General features: G+C 45.7%; 1 protein-coding gene across 3 annotated transcripts in view; it reads left to right on the top strand.

Annotated features, from left to right (window-relative positions):
- Window positions 1–14,576, top strand: part of MYH11 (myosin heavy chain 11) — a 154,550-nt gene that overhangs the window by 55,926 nt on the left and 84,048 nt on the right. For all 3 annotated transcript variants that reach the window (XM_007986503.3, XM_073015192.1, XM_007986493.3), the window contains exons 4-5: window positions 3,309–3,336; window positions 14,258–14,360. In XM_007986503.3, the coding sequence (XP_007984694.1) occupies window positions 3,309–3,336; window positions 14,258–14,360 (131 nt within the window). The remainder of the gene's footprint in view (window positions 1–3,308; window positions 3,337–14,257; window positions 14,361–14,576) is intronic.

The following is a 14,576-nucleotide window of genomic DNA, read 5'->3' as shown; positions in this document are numbered from 1 at the left end:
CTGGAGTGTAGTGGCGTGATCTTGGCTCACGGCAACCTCCCCCTCTTGGGTTTAAGCAACTCTCCTGTCTCAGCCTCCAGAGTAGCTTGGATTACAGGTGCCTGCCACCATGCCTGGCTAATTTTTGTATTTTTAGTAGAGACAGAGTTTCACCATGTTGGCCAGGCTGGTCTTGAACTCCTGACCTCAAGTGATCTGCCTGCTTCAGCCTCCCAAAGTGCTGGGATTACAGACGTGAGCCACTGCGCCCGTCCCAGGCCCGTTTTTAGAGATAGGGTCTCACTCCACTGCCCAGGCTGGAGTGCCGTGGTGTAATGACAGCTCACTGCAACCTTGAACTCCTTGGCTCAAGGGATCCTACTGTCTTACCCTCCCAAGGAGCTGGGAAAAGGGGTATGTCCATCACACTTAGCTAATTAAAAAAATAATTTTTTTTTTTTTTTTTTTAGAGACTGGGTCTTGCTATGTTGTCCAGGCTGGTCTGGAACTCCTGGCCTCAAGTGATCCTCCCATCTCAGCCTCCCAAAGTGTTGAGATTACAGGCATGAACCACTGCATCCTACCTATATATCTCTCTTTTTAAAACACAAAAGGTATAACACTATGCTACCTCATCTTTGTTTAGCTTAATATATTTTGGAGATTTTTCTGTGTCCAACCATAAAGCTCTGCCTGCTTCTTTTCAATGGCTGCCTATTTTATTCATGTATTTTTTTGAGACAGAGTCTTGCTCTGTTGCCCAGCCTGTTGTGCAGTGGCACGATCTCAGCTCACTGCAACCTCTGCCTCCTGAGTTCAAGCAGTTTTCCTGCCTCAGCCTCCTGAGTAGCTGGGATTACCAGTGTGTGCCACCACACTCAGCTAATTTTTGTATTTTTAGTGGATATGGGGTTTCACCATGTTAGCCAGGCTGGTCTGGAACTCCTGAACTCAAGTGATCCACCCTCCTTGACTTCCCAAAGTGCTGGGATTACAGGCATTATCACTGTGCCCAGTCTGCCTAATTTTAAATGTGCCATTATATAAACACACCAGAATTGAAACTTCCAGAGTTGACTAGTCTTTAGGCCTTTTGTCTTGAGGATTTCATTCAACCAGGCCACCCAAACATCCATCTATAATCCATGGGAAGAGAGAGAGAACTGATTGGAGTTGGGCATAGGATCTGAGGAACGTGCCCACCTCCAATCAGTTCCCTCTTCAGATTATAGATGGAAGAAAGAGTTATCTCTTTCACCTTGCCTTCTTCAGTCCCATCCATCCATCCATCTATCCATCCCACTCATTCACCCACCTATCCACTCTGTCCTCCCTCCCATTCACCCAGCCATCTACTCTGTCATCCACCCACTCATTCTTCCGTCCTCCATCCACCCAGCCATACACCCACCCACCTACCCATCTACCCACCCTTCCCTCCTTTCTTCTTTCTTTCTTTCTTCCTACCTATCTATCCATCTATCTATCCATCCTTCCTTCCTTCCTTCTTTCCATCCATTTATCCACCTACCCACCCACCACTCATCTATTTGTCTTCCTGTCTCTCTACCTATCCATCTATCCATCCTTCCATCCAGCCACTTATCTACCTATTCACCCAACCACCCATCTACCTATTCACCCAACCACCCATCCATGTATCCTCCCGTCCATTTACCTATCCATCCATTCTTCCATCCACCCGTCCTTTCTTCCTTTGTTCTTTCCTTTCTTCCTTCCTTCCATTCACTTACCTATCCATCTGTCCTTCCATCCTCCCACCCATCTACTAATCTATCCATCCATCCATCCATCCATCCATCCTTCCTTCCATCCTCCCATCTGTCCGTCCATCCATCCATCCATCCATCCATCCATCCATCCATCCATCCATCCATCTTCCCACCCATCTGCCCATCCACCCACCCATCTACTCACCTACTCATCTGCCTATCCACCTACCCAGCCACCCTCCCATCCATCTGTCTATTCATCCATCCACCCACCCATCCATCTACCTACCCATCTACCCACCCTTCAATTCACCCATCTACCCTTCCTTCCTTCCTTACTTCCATCTACTCATCTTCCCATCCATCTACTCATCCATCCATCCATCTATCTAACAAGTATAGAGGTCAGCACCTATCTATCTGCCAGTACTAGAGATATAATGTTAAACCAAGCCTAGGAGACTTTTGATGAAATGAAGCTTGTGAGAGCTGAGCACTGAACTAGTAGGACTGAAGCCAGGGAGTGGATTTAAGAAATGCTTGCCACTGTGGCATTGTCTATCAGCAGATATGACGCTGGGATTTCTACATCATTAGGTGACCATTGAAAGTGTTGGTAACTGTTCTCAGATCTCTCTTTGGGAAGGAAATGGGTCTTCAGAGCCTGGCTGCACGTCAGAGGCCTCTTTAAGAGTAGAAGGTGATGGGTAACGTGTGCTTAATCATGTTTAGTTCTTTGATGACCTCTGTATCTTTTGGGTTTCTCTGGTGGTAAATAACAGAGACTGACTCTGTCATCTAGTAGAGGAAAAGGATTTGTAGGGGAGTATGGAGGAGCTCACAGATGCAGCGGGAATACTGGGAATCAGGCTAGGTAAATGACAGAAACAGGCTGCTTGGGTCCAGAGGCAGAAAGAAAGTCTGCCTCAGGGCTCTGTCCACCTGCTGTGCTTCCCTGTCCTTGACTGAGCTTGGAGCTTTAGGCCAGAGAGTCCGACCAATGCAGCCTGGAACACATTCTTACCTCTTTGTTGAAGGTACTTACGAGGCAGTCCCACTAAGACTGTACATGATGGCAGGGGTGATGGGGGAAACCTCAAGGACCACAGGATGCTTCTGGAAGAAGAGGAAATAGATGCTGGATTTATAAAAAAACACAAATGTGCACAATACTTTATTACAGATGAAGGAACTGAGGCATGGAGTTTAAGAATACTTGCCCAAGGCCACAGAGCAGAGAAGTGGCTAAGTGGGACTCCAATCTGTATAGATCTAACATCTGTGTTTGGTCCCTAACCTAATCTGGGTGGAGTGGGCCTCCAGGGACACCTCCAGAGCTGGTGTGGCTGGATGCTAATGACTCCTGGATCAGTCAGGCTCCAGCATCTTTCTGGGGCTGCCTCTCGGACTTTGGGGCTGCCCTTTTGGCTTTGGTCTTGGCCCCTGTGGCCTGGGCAATGAGCCCAGCTGACCTGTTGTCACTTCCAGTGGGGCCGGCATGGAGGAACTTTAGAATGGCCCTGGGAGGACCCAAGTCCAGACCCTTAGCTCAGAGCTCATTTTAATTCATGACTCTTTTTTTCTTTCTGTTTGCAGATCGGGAGGACCAGTCCATTCTATGCACGTAAGTGGAACTGCTTTATATTCTGTTTTTTTGTTTTGTTTTGTTTTGTTTTGTTTTCCGGAGTCGAGATCCAACCTATGAAAGAAAAGATCCATGAGTGCGGATTGATTTGTTCACGGTTCCAAGTGCCTCTCTTTATACCTGGCACAGTGTAGATACTCATTAAACATTTGTGATATATGTTCTTCTGTGGAGGCAGGCAAACTTAAACTCTTAACGACACCTGGTATCATTTGGTTCCATACCTCTCCTCCTTCCAAAACACTAGCATTTATTGAACATGTACTGTGTGCCAGGACTTGAACTAAACATTTTATATGCAGAATCTAATCTAGTTGCATGACAGCCATCTGTATGAATAGGGAAGATGTTAAACTATCACTTTAATATTTCACAATTATCAAGCCACAAACACATCAGAGCCATATTTGGTGGTTGGTGTAACCGTTTCTTTGAAGACCTAGGTACATAGGCAGAAGATAGTAACTCAATTTTAGAATCATTCAGAGAATTTTCACTATTGTATTTATACGCAAGTAACATATTAATATATATTGTTGATTCACTGACGTTGAACTCACAGCCAGCAGCTCTGTGGCTGATGCCTGGATGAAGTTTATCTGATGTGTATTTCTTACATAATGGATATCACAACCTTATTGTGCTTGGAAACATGAGCCAACACTTGAGCACTATGCTGGGAACGTTTTAGTATGTGTGCTGCCAAAGAGAGCATATCTGAAGGGACATTTTAAACTGCAAAATAACTAATAAGAAGCCACAAAAATACAAAAAGAGGTGGCACTAAATACACTACAAAAAGGACAGTTGTTTACAGTATGAGAGTTGAAACTAGAAGGTAGAGCATTCCCCTGTTCAACCTGAGCTGGGAACGTGCGCATTGGTGGAGTCAAATTTTCCATGCTCTGCACATGTTCACAAATGACCACAAAAGTGCCATGAATATTGATTTTGGGGTTACAAATAACTTTCAGCAGGTGGGTGAATTTGCAAATATGGAATATGTAAATAATGAGGATAGACTGTGTATATATATATTTAATATCTAATATGTATTATATTTAATATACTTATATTCATATATATATTTGTTAAGATTTGGAAGCAACTAAAGCTATAATTAACAGGGGTTATTTAAATAAAATACAGCATTTCCAGGTAGCCACTACAAAGAGTGAGGCTGATCTATTTATGCTTAGAGAGAATGCTCTTTGTAGATATACCAATGACGGGAAAACACAAGGGCAAACCAGCGTATGCATAATGTAACCGTGTGCGTCTTTAAAAAGAGCAGGAATGCGTGGACATGCATATGTTTCCTATTTGCATAAAATTATCTGGAAGATCAGTTAAAAACTAGTAATAAGAATTGCAGATGGTGATGGATGGTAGGATGGCAATGAACTGTATCAAGAGAAGATTGAAACAATTCATAAGTTTGGGATTGATATAGCTAGAAAACCTGGAAACAATAAAACAAAGGCAATTATAAACTCCAGGAAAAAGCAAAAGTTGGGGTGGAAGGAGAAGTAATCACATTGGACTAAGGAGCCCAGCTGTGCAAGTTTGGAGTCTTTATCTAACCAGAATAACTACCTGTGATGGAATTGGCTCTGTGGGGAAAGGGAAGCGGATTAGATGGGGACTGAATTCTCATCTTCCATGGTCAGAAGTAAACATTTGATGTTTAACAATGAGTAGTCTGGATCTAGAGATATAATGCTACCTAGATATGTGGATATAAATGCTGAAACAACCTGCTGACCTGGTTTCCTAGTTTTCTGGCTTCTAGGGGTCACCTACGTTCCTTGGCTCATGGTCCCTTCCTCCATCTTTAAATCCTGCAGCACAGTATCTTCAAATCTCTTTTTCTGGTCCCCCTATCTCCCTCTTATAAGGCCCAGGACCCTTGTGGCTATATTAGCCCCACCTAGATTATCCAAGACAGTCTCCTCATCTCAAGCAAACATATTCACAGATTCTGAGGACAGGCTATGGACATTCTTGTGGGGGCTGTTTTTCAGCTGACCACAAAAGCATTTGATCCCCTAGGAGCCAAACCCATGCGTAAGCCACATGTCACCTCCCCAGGAACCAAAATAGTGTTGCTCAACTGCCCTCTGTTGAGTGAATGAATTAAGTGTGGTAACAGAGAGGTGCAGGAAAGAGTAGGACTTTCAGATGGCTTCCTAGCTATGTGGCTATGCATGGGTCACTTAACCTCTCTGAGGTGAGCTTATGGAGAGGCTGTGAAGATGAAGAAGAGGCTACCCTGCTCTCATTTCCAGCACCCGTGCCGTCAGCAGTGCTCTCTAACATAACTTTGTGATGAGTTCACTTAAAATGTTCACTTAACTGAGCTCTTAAAAAGTGGCAAGTGTATTACAGAACTGAATTTTTAAGATTTTAGTTAATTGAGATAGTGGTTCCTAACTTGGACAGTGTGATGCTGAAATATTTCTCATCTATGTCCATTCCTCTGACTCCACCATCTCTTCGTAGTTCACGGTCCCATCACCTCTCACCAAGGCCTCTGCAGCAGTCTCTTAAGCTCCCTGCTCCCATTGCTTGCTTCCTTCCTTCCTTCAATAGGAATATTCATCCATTATTCATTGAATAAATATTCATTAGCATGCTGTCATTAAGTGTGGATTCCAGAGCCTAACCCTTTGGGTTTGAATTCTGGCCCCATCATTGTCTAGTTGTATGCTCCAGGAAACAGGTCAGTTTACTTCTCTGAGCCTCAGTTTCCCCACCTGTAAAATGGGAACAGTAAGCACCCCATTGTGTTGGAAGGATTAAACGAGTCACTACATGTGAAGAACAGAGAAACAGGCCACTACCCCATGGCAAGCACTTTGTAATGATCAATTGCTATTGCAGTGAAAGTGCTCACTATTTTTTAAAAATCCTTCCTGCAATCCAGTATCCACCCTTCAGTTTATTTATTTATTTATTTATTTATTTGAGATGGAGTTTTGCTCTTGTTGCCCAGGCTGGAGTGCAATGGCGTAATCTTGGCTCATCGCAACCTCCACCTCCCGGGTTCAAGTGATTCTCCTGCCTCAGCCTCCCAGGTAGCTGGGATTACAGGCATGTACCACCACGCCCGGCTAATTTTGTATTTTTAGTAGAGACAGGGTTTCGCCATGTTGGTCAGGCTGGTCTCGAACTCCTGACCTCAGGTGACCCAGGGAGCCTCAGCCTCCCAAGTGCTGGGATTACAGGCGTGAGCCGCTGCGCCTGGCCCATCCTGCAGTTTGTTGTTGTTGTTATTTTTTTTGTTGAGACAGAGTCTCACTCTGTTGTCCAGGCTGCAGTGCAGTGGTGCAATCTCGGCTTACTGCAACCCCCACCTCCTGGGTTCAAGCAATTCTCCTGCCTCAGATTCCCGAGTAGTATGCCATCATGCCTGGCTAATTTTTGTATTGTTAATAGAGATGGGATTTCTCCATGTTGGCCAGCCTTGTCTCAAACTCCTGATTTCAGATGATCCACCCACCTCGGTCAGCCTCCCAAAGTGTTGGGATTACAGGCATGGGCCACTGCGCCCAGCTCATCCTGCTGTTTTGATTCTCCCCATACTGGTTCTAAAGCCCCGTTCCCCTCCTAAAATGGTTTCCTGCACCCATGAGAATAAAACTCAGATTCCTTACCGTGACTTGGAAGACTGAGTGTGGATCCGCTCTTCCCTCATCACTTCCTGCTATCCACCTCCGTTGTGGCCCTCCAGCCACACTGGAGAGCATTCTGCCTCATACCTGGGCCCAGCATGTCCCTCCCTTGGACCTCTGTCCACACCGTTTGCCCTGCCTGGCCCACCCTTCCCTCCATCTTTCCCACAGGGCTCTCTTGTAACTTTCAAGACTCAGCAACTCTTTGGTTTCCCCATGCACAGCCTCCCCTCTCCTCCCTTCCCCTCCATCTTCTCAGTCATATCACGCTGATATAGCAATGATATCTCCACCACAAACTATCTTATTTGTTTGTTGACTTGGCTGTTGTGTATCTCCATCTCCTGGAATGCAGCATTAGCAAGGACTTAGCACACTGCCCACACCCAACCAATGCTGGAGAAGTAGGTGTTAGCCATTGTTAGGGAAGAAATCCCAAAACGATGCAACTAGTATTTGCAAATGCATCTGGTCACCCCAGAACCACCAACATCTTCAGTCTCTGTATTAGATTTTATTTTGCCTGTTGCGAAATTCAGCCAAAGTGACTAGAAGGACCTACAAGTTGACAGTAGGGCTGAGCTTTCAGGCATAGTTGGTGGTCAAGAGAAGCCAGGTTGGAACCAACTGTTTGGTTACGCAGTTAAGAAACTGGAAATTGGCTGGGTGTGGTGGCTTATGCCTAGAAACTCAGGGTCTTGAGAGGCCGAGGCAGGAGGGTTGCTTAAGGCCAGAAGTTTGAGACCAAACTGAGGAACACGGTGAGACCCCATCAGTACAACAAATTCAAAAATTAGCTAGGTGAGATGGTGAACGCCTGTAGTCCCAGCTACTCAGGAGGTTGGGGAGGGAGGATCACTTGAGCTTGGGAGTTAGAGGCTAAGTGAGCTGTGATTGTACCACTGCACCTCAGTCTGGGCAACAGCAAGACCCAGAGACAGAGAGAGAGGAAGGAAGGAAGGAAAGGAAGGGAAGGAAGAAAAGAAAGAAAGGAAAACGGAAAGCTGAATAAATGTAATTTTTAGGCCTGAGCTGTATTTCGTCTAGCATGTAATCCATCCAGTGTACTCAGTTTAATTAGAGGCCATGGGCCTGGTTGGAGAAAGAGCTGTGTGATCAAGGGGCTAAATTAAGAGGAAGAAGGTGGTGGCACATAAAATTAGAGAGAGGTAGGGGGGTGCTTCCAGGCCCTGGGGAGGAGTTTAAACTTTCATCTAAAATGAATGACAGGCTGGGCACGGTGGCTCATGCCTGTAATCCTAGCATTTTGGGAGGCCAAGGCAGGCTGATCGCTTGAGCTCAGGAGTTCAAGACCAGGCTGGCCAACATGGCAAAACCCCGTCTCTACAAAAAACACAAAACTTAGCTGAGCATCATAGCATGTGCCTGTAGTCCCAGCTACTTAGGAGGGTGAGGTGGGAGGATCTCGGCTCACGAGCCTGGGAGGTAGAAATTTGGCAGTGAACCAAGATTGCACCACTGCACTTCAGCCTGGGTGACACAGTGAGATCCCACCTTAACGAATATATACAATAATAAAATAAGTAAATACAATGGATGAGAATGTGCTAAGGGACTCAAGCCAGGGAAGGACAAACTTTGACCAGTGAGTCAAATCAGGCCCTTGTCTATTTGTTCTAGATAAAGTTTTATTGAAACACAGCCGCACCCACTTGTTTACATATTTGCTTTTGTGCTGCAGTGGAGAGCTGAGCTTTTACAGAAAGAGTTTGCTAACTCCTAGCTTAAACAGTGGGAAATTGTGAATATTATTTATATCTTAATGATAGGATGAACGTTGAAAATCATTATGCAAACAATAGATAAGCACTACGGAAGCAGTGGTTATAAAAGTAATAATAGGTGGACACAGTGGCTCACACCTGTAATCCCAACATTTTAGGAGGCCAAGGCAGGAAGATTGCCTGAGGCCTGGAGTTCAAGACTATCCTGGGCAACTTAGCGAGACTCCACAAAATCAAAAAATTAGGTATGTGTAGTGGCACATGCTTGTCATCCCAGCTACTCAGGAGGCTGAGGTGGGAAGCTCACATGAACCCAGGAGTTCAAGATTGCAGTGAGTCAAGGTTGTGCCATTGCACTCCAGCCTGAGCAACAAGCAAAACTGTCTCAAAAAACAAAAGAAATAATAACTAACATTTTGATATACCAGGCATTGTTCTAAGCATTTTATATAAATATTCACTCATTTAATTCTCATAAGAATCATATAAAATGTCAGGCATGGTGGCTCATGCCTGCAGTCCCAGCACTTTGGGAGGCTGAGGCTAGAGATCACTTGAGACCAGGAGTTTGAGGCCAGCTTGGGCAAAATAGCGAGATCCCTGTCTCTACAAAAAAATTTAAAGATTAGCCAGCTGTGGTGGTGTGCACCTGTAGTCCCAGCTACTTGGGAGGCTGGGGCAGGAATATCACTTGAGCCTAGGAATTCTCAGTTGCAGTGAGCTATGATTGCATCACTGCACTCCAGCCGGGGCCACAGAGTGAGACCTTGTCTCAAAAAAAAAAAAAAAAAAAAAAAAAATCATACAAGGTACATGTTTTTATTATACCCATTTTATAACGGGGTAAAGAAACTGAGGTGTGGAGAGGCTAAATGACTTGCCTAAGGTCACACACAGGTAACTGGCAGAGCAGGATTTGAACTTGAGCAACCTGGCCCTGGAGCCCATTATGCTATTCTGCCAATTGACGCTGTAGGGGAGAGAGGCGTTGCTTCTGCCTGGGGTTTTGCAGGACGTGTAGGAGTTGTACAGTACAAAATGCCAGAACGCCTTGCCAGTCACATAAAGACCAGGGACTGAATAGCTGTGCAGTTCATCAGAGACAATTTGGCTTTCCTACCAATGGCAAACCACAGGCTGCAATGGACTTGGCAATATTCAACCTTGGGAGCCAGGACGAGGTACAGAATTTGTAAAATTTTGCAAAATGAAAATGCTGGCTGAGCGCAGTGGTTCACACCTGGAATCCCAGCACTTTGGGAGGCTGAGGCAGGCAGATCACGTGAGGTCAGACGTTCGAGGCCAGCCTCACCAACATGGTGAAATCCCATCTCTACTAAAAATATAAAAATTACCCAGGTATAGTGGCAGACACCTGTAGTTCCAGCTACTTGGGAGGCTGAGGCAGGAGAATCACTTGAACCTGGGAGGTAGAGGTTGCAGTGAGCCAACATCACACACTGTACTCCAGCCGGGCAATGGAACAAGACTCAGTCTCAAAGGAAAAGAAAAGAAAATGCAGAACCTTTATAAAGAATTATGAAGAATCTCCAGATGACAACATTAGAGTATTAAATCAAGCACAGGCTAGTCCCTGTAAGACTGTACAGATCACACGGATGAAGCCAGCCTAGATGAGGGGTTAAGTGGCCGTTGGGTGGTTCCTCCCAGCCGCTGGGACTGGACTGATTAAAAGGAATTGGCATTGGGGTAATTACAAGGCCAGGAGGCCATATTTGGTCATGAGCCCGGTCCTTCTCCGGGAAGAGGGAGAGGAAGAAACAAGAAAGGAGTTTAGGGTGCTCAGACCAGGAAGGCATCTTCGCCCCTAGAGATTGGAGTCAGAAAAGCCAAGTTATGAATGTTTCTGGACGAACTCGGAGCATATCAACCTTCAGACGCCCACGAGCCTGGAGCTTGGGATGTTTTATTTAGCAGAACCTCCCAGGGCAATTTGTTTTTCTCAAAAAACTTGGAAACAGTGGAGCCCAGCAGCTACATGGGAAGGGGTAGAGTCCCAGAGCTTACGTCCCACTCCCCATCCCAGGCAAAGTGGAAGACCATAGCCATGGATGGGGCACGTTGATGTCTTTGGTTTTTTGTTTGTTTGTTTGTTTTTTGAGATGGAGTCTCATTCTGTTGCCCAGGCTGGAGTGCAGTGGCACAATCTCAGCTCACTATCATCCCCGCCTCCTGGGTTCAAGCGATTCTCCTGCTTTAGCCCTATTCCCCCACCAAGTAGCTGGGACTACAGGCGCCCACCACCATGCCCGGCTAATTTTTGTGTTTTTAGTAGAGACAGGGTTTCACCATGTTGGCCAGGGTGGTCTTGAACTCCTGACCTCAAGTGATCCACCTGCCTTGGCCCCCCAAAGTGCTGGGATGACAGGCATGGGCCACCGCACCCGGTGATGTCTTTGTTGTAAAAGGGAGGAGGTGAGGGAGGTTCAAGGCCGGGGTGGAAAGGAATTGTTGTGGGAAAGAGAAGGAAGCACCAGCAGTCTAGGAACACTGGTTTGTCAGCATGAAGAGTGTGTTTCACACGTGTTGTTTGTGCACACTGCTGTCCTGATTCTTGTCTTGGATCTGAATAGGTTCATGACCGCCTACGCAAGTGGTTTCCTACATCCGAAAGTTTCTCTACTTTCTCTTGCTTGAATCAGAATCTATCCCCTTCACTTTAGAATGAAGTCTAGCAAAGTTCTGACGTCAGCCTGATTGAAGTAATTCATACTTAGGTGTGAATGACTGAGTGGCTTGGTTCATTGACTAGGGCAAGTAAAGACGCCTGGAATATATGGCAGAACTCCGATGGAGTGGTGCTGGGACTTCACTCTGTCTTTTCTCTTTGCTGATTTGTTAAAATAAAAGGGTAGGAGGCAGAACATGGGCCCTGGTGTTAAGGGGACCTAAGTTCAAATCCTGCTTCTCCTCCATTTCCTATCTGTGTGAAAGCAAGAGCAATTGTGGGCTGGAGCAATTTACTTCAAACTCTCTTTGCCTCATTTTCCCCTGGTGGGTGATGGGGATAATTAATAACTCTCTCACTAGATTGCTGGGTAGAGTACATGAAAAGATTTGTGAGCCCAAAGCCTAGTACTGTGTAGGCCTTCAACAAACATCAATTCCCCTTCCCCTGCCCTTCTTCTGGTCTTAGAAAGCAAGTCCCTAGAGGGTTGCGCCTGTGTCATGGAACAACTTGGTGAAATGTAGGAAAAGGAATTCTGATTGCATTAGAATCAGAGACCTGACTTTCCATTCTGACTGGATCCCTTCTTTGCTGTGTGACCTAGGGAAAATTGCTTACCCACTCTGTGCAAGACTCCTCCTTCTATAACAACATGGAGGCAGGAAGAGGATAAAGGAAATAATTCATGTAGAGCAATTAGCAAGGGACCCTTCCCTCTATATCCCCCCAATGACAAATGCCAATTCTTCTCTCTCTTAAGAGATGGGATCTTGCTATGTTGCCCAGGCTTCTCTCAAACTCCTGGCCTCAAGAGATCCTCCCAACTCAGCCTCCTGAGTAGCTGCGATTATAAACGTGGCCAATTCTCTGCTGCACCTGGCCAGTCCTCCTCTTTTACACACACACACACACACACACACACACACACACACATTCTGGCCTTAGTTTCCCCTTCTGGGGATATAGGGTAATACCTTCATGGTTCCCATTTCATAAACTGCCTCCGAGGCCATGTGAAACAATGTGGCCACTGGGAAGGAAGGCCTCTAGGAAGGGAAGGGACCGCACAAAGTCACTGCAAGATGTTCCATCATTCTTGGCCATCAGACACTTGATTTCTGGACAGTGGGACCTGTAGGATTAGGCCCAGCAATTTGGGCCACTTCTTTTTTTTTCTTTCCCCCTTTCTTTTTTCTTTTCTTCTATTTCTTTTTTAAGCCATGAGCCAAGTTATTAATGGGCCCTTGGCAGAGAAAATTAATTTCTTTACTTCCTAATTAGGAAGAAGAGCAGAGACTGTACTAGCTGTGGTGGCACTGGTTCAGCACAGAGAACCTTGGGCCGACCTTGGGGTGAACAAATTCTTTTCCCAACTTAAAAAAAAAAATCTCTCTTATGTTTTAGAGTATTAAGTGAGCTCAGAAAATGAGAGAGATGAGGCAAAGAAAGGAAACACAAAAAACAAAAGTAAACTGAAAAAATAGGAGAAGACGATAACTGAAGTTTCGGTCAAGGCACTGTCCTTATCTTTCAGTAGGAGTGGTGGGACATAGAGGCGGTATCTAGATGGAGCCATTCCATTGTGATTATCTCTGATGGCCAAAACGGGCAGTTACTTCATGATGGCCATCCTGGTAAAAAAAAAAAAAAAAAAAAAAAAAAAAAATCTACCTTCATATTCCAGGAGTACACACTTTTTTGATAAGAGAAACCATGTCATACTGATCTAAACATATCAGTCATTTACACTTTAGTGTGAATTACTTCAACTGGGCTTATCCTTAGATACTTGGCTGAGATCATCAGCTAGCCTCCTGATACATGGGGTGGGATTCCTCAGAAGATAAAGGGGCTTGCCTCTGCTCAGTGATCAATGGGATAACCAGTTTTTTGGTAAATTTTTCTTTCCGTAAGGGAACTTCTTAAACTTTAGGTCCCGGTACTCCAGAGGCACTTAAGTCCTTTCCTGAAGGCTGCCTTGTGCCCGGTCTTTCCATTTCTAGCAATGCTAATGATGTCTTAAAAGCAGACAATTCCAAATAAACCTGTTTGGACCCTTGTAGGAAAACTAAGGTTTTCTTTTCCACCCTATTTTTTAAAAGATGAGGTCTTGCTCTGTCACCCAGGCTGGAGTGCATTGTGGTGTGATAATGGCTCACTGCAGCCTCAAACTCCTTGGCTCAAGCCATCCTCCCACCTCAGCCTCCTGAGTAGCTGGGACTACAGGCATGCACCACCATGCCTGGTTAATTTTTCTTATTTTTAATAGAGTTAGGGTTTTGCTGTATTGCTCAGGCTGGACTTGAACTCCTGGACTTGAGTGATCCTCCTGTCTCAACTTCCCCAGTAGCTGGGACTACAGGCATGTGCTACCATGCCTGGCTAATTTTTTAAATTTCTTGTAAAGGCATTGTCTCTCTGTGTTGCTGAGGCTGGTCTCAGACTCCTGGGCTCAAATGATCCTCCCACCTCAGCCTCCCGAAGTGCTGGGATCACAGGCATGAGCCAGCACGCCCAGCCCACCTTTTCACTCTTTGTATCTGAATTCTTTTGTACATCCTCTTGGAAGGAATAGATTGGGCATTGGACCTAGGTTGGGTACCCAGTTCAGCTCACTACCAGAGATGTGACCTTGGGCAAGTTACTTCCCCTCTGGGAGCCTCCATTTCACCCTCTGGGAAATGGTGGTGATGATCATTATCGTCCTGCCTGGCTCATGGAGCTGCGAAAAGGTCACCGTGGAACGTGTGCATAGATGATGTCCACTGGGTCACTGTTCCTGTGTCTTTCAGAGGCGAGTCTGGAGCCGGGAAAACCGAAAACACCAAGAAGGTCATTCAGTACCTGGCCGTGGTGGCCTCCTCCCACAAGGGCAAGAAAGACACAAGCATCACGGTGAGTGGCAGTTCCCAATCAGAGGCCATGATGTAGCCAACTGGTCTCCAGCTTGCAGCGCAACCAAGATACAAACAGAACATCGTTGCAAGAACTCAGGCCCTGTCTGACTACCCCTCCCCTGAAGACTCAAAGAGGGACCATCTTTTTGGCGAGCAGGCTGTTGAGTATGGGTGATTTCTTGGTTCAGCTAGAAGCATCCCTCCAGAAGGGGGC

This window comes from Chlorocebus sabaeus, chromosome 5 (assembly GCF_047675955.1).
Source record: "Chlorocebus sabaeus isolate Y175 chromosome 5, mChlSab1.0.hap1, whole genome shotgun sequence".
Taxonomy (NCBI): domain Eukaryota; kingdom Metazoa; phylum Chordata; class Mammalia; order Primates; family Cercopithecidae; genus Chlorocebus; species Chlorocebus sabaeus.
The sequence above is the reverse complement of the archived record's forward strand: the minus strand, read 5'-3'. Positions and strand labels throughout refer to the sequence as shown.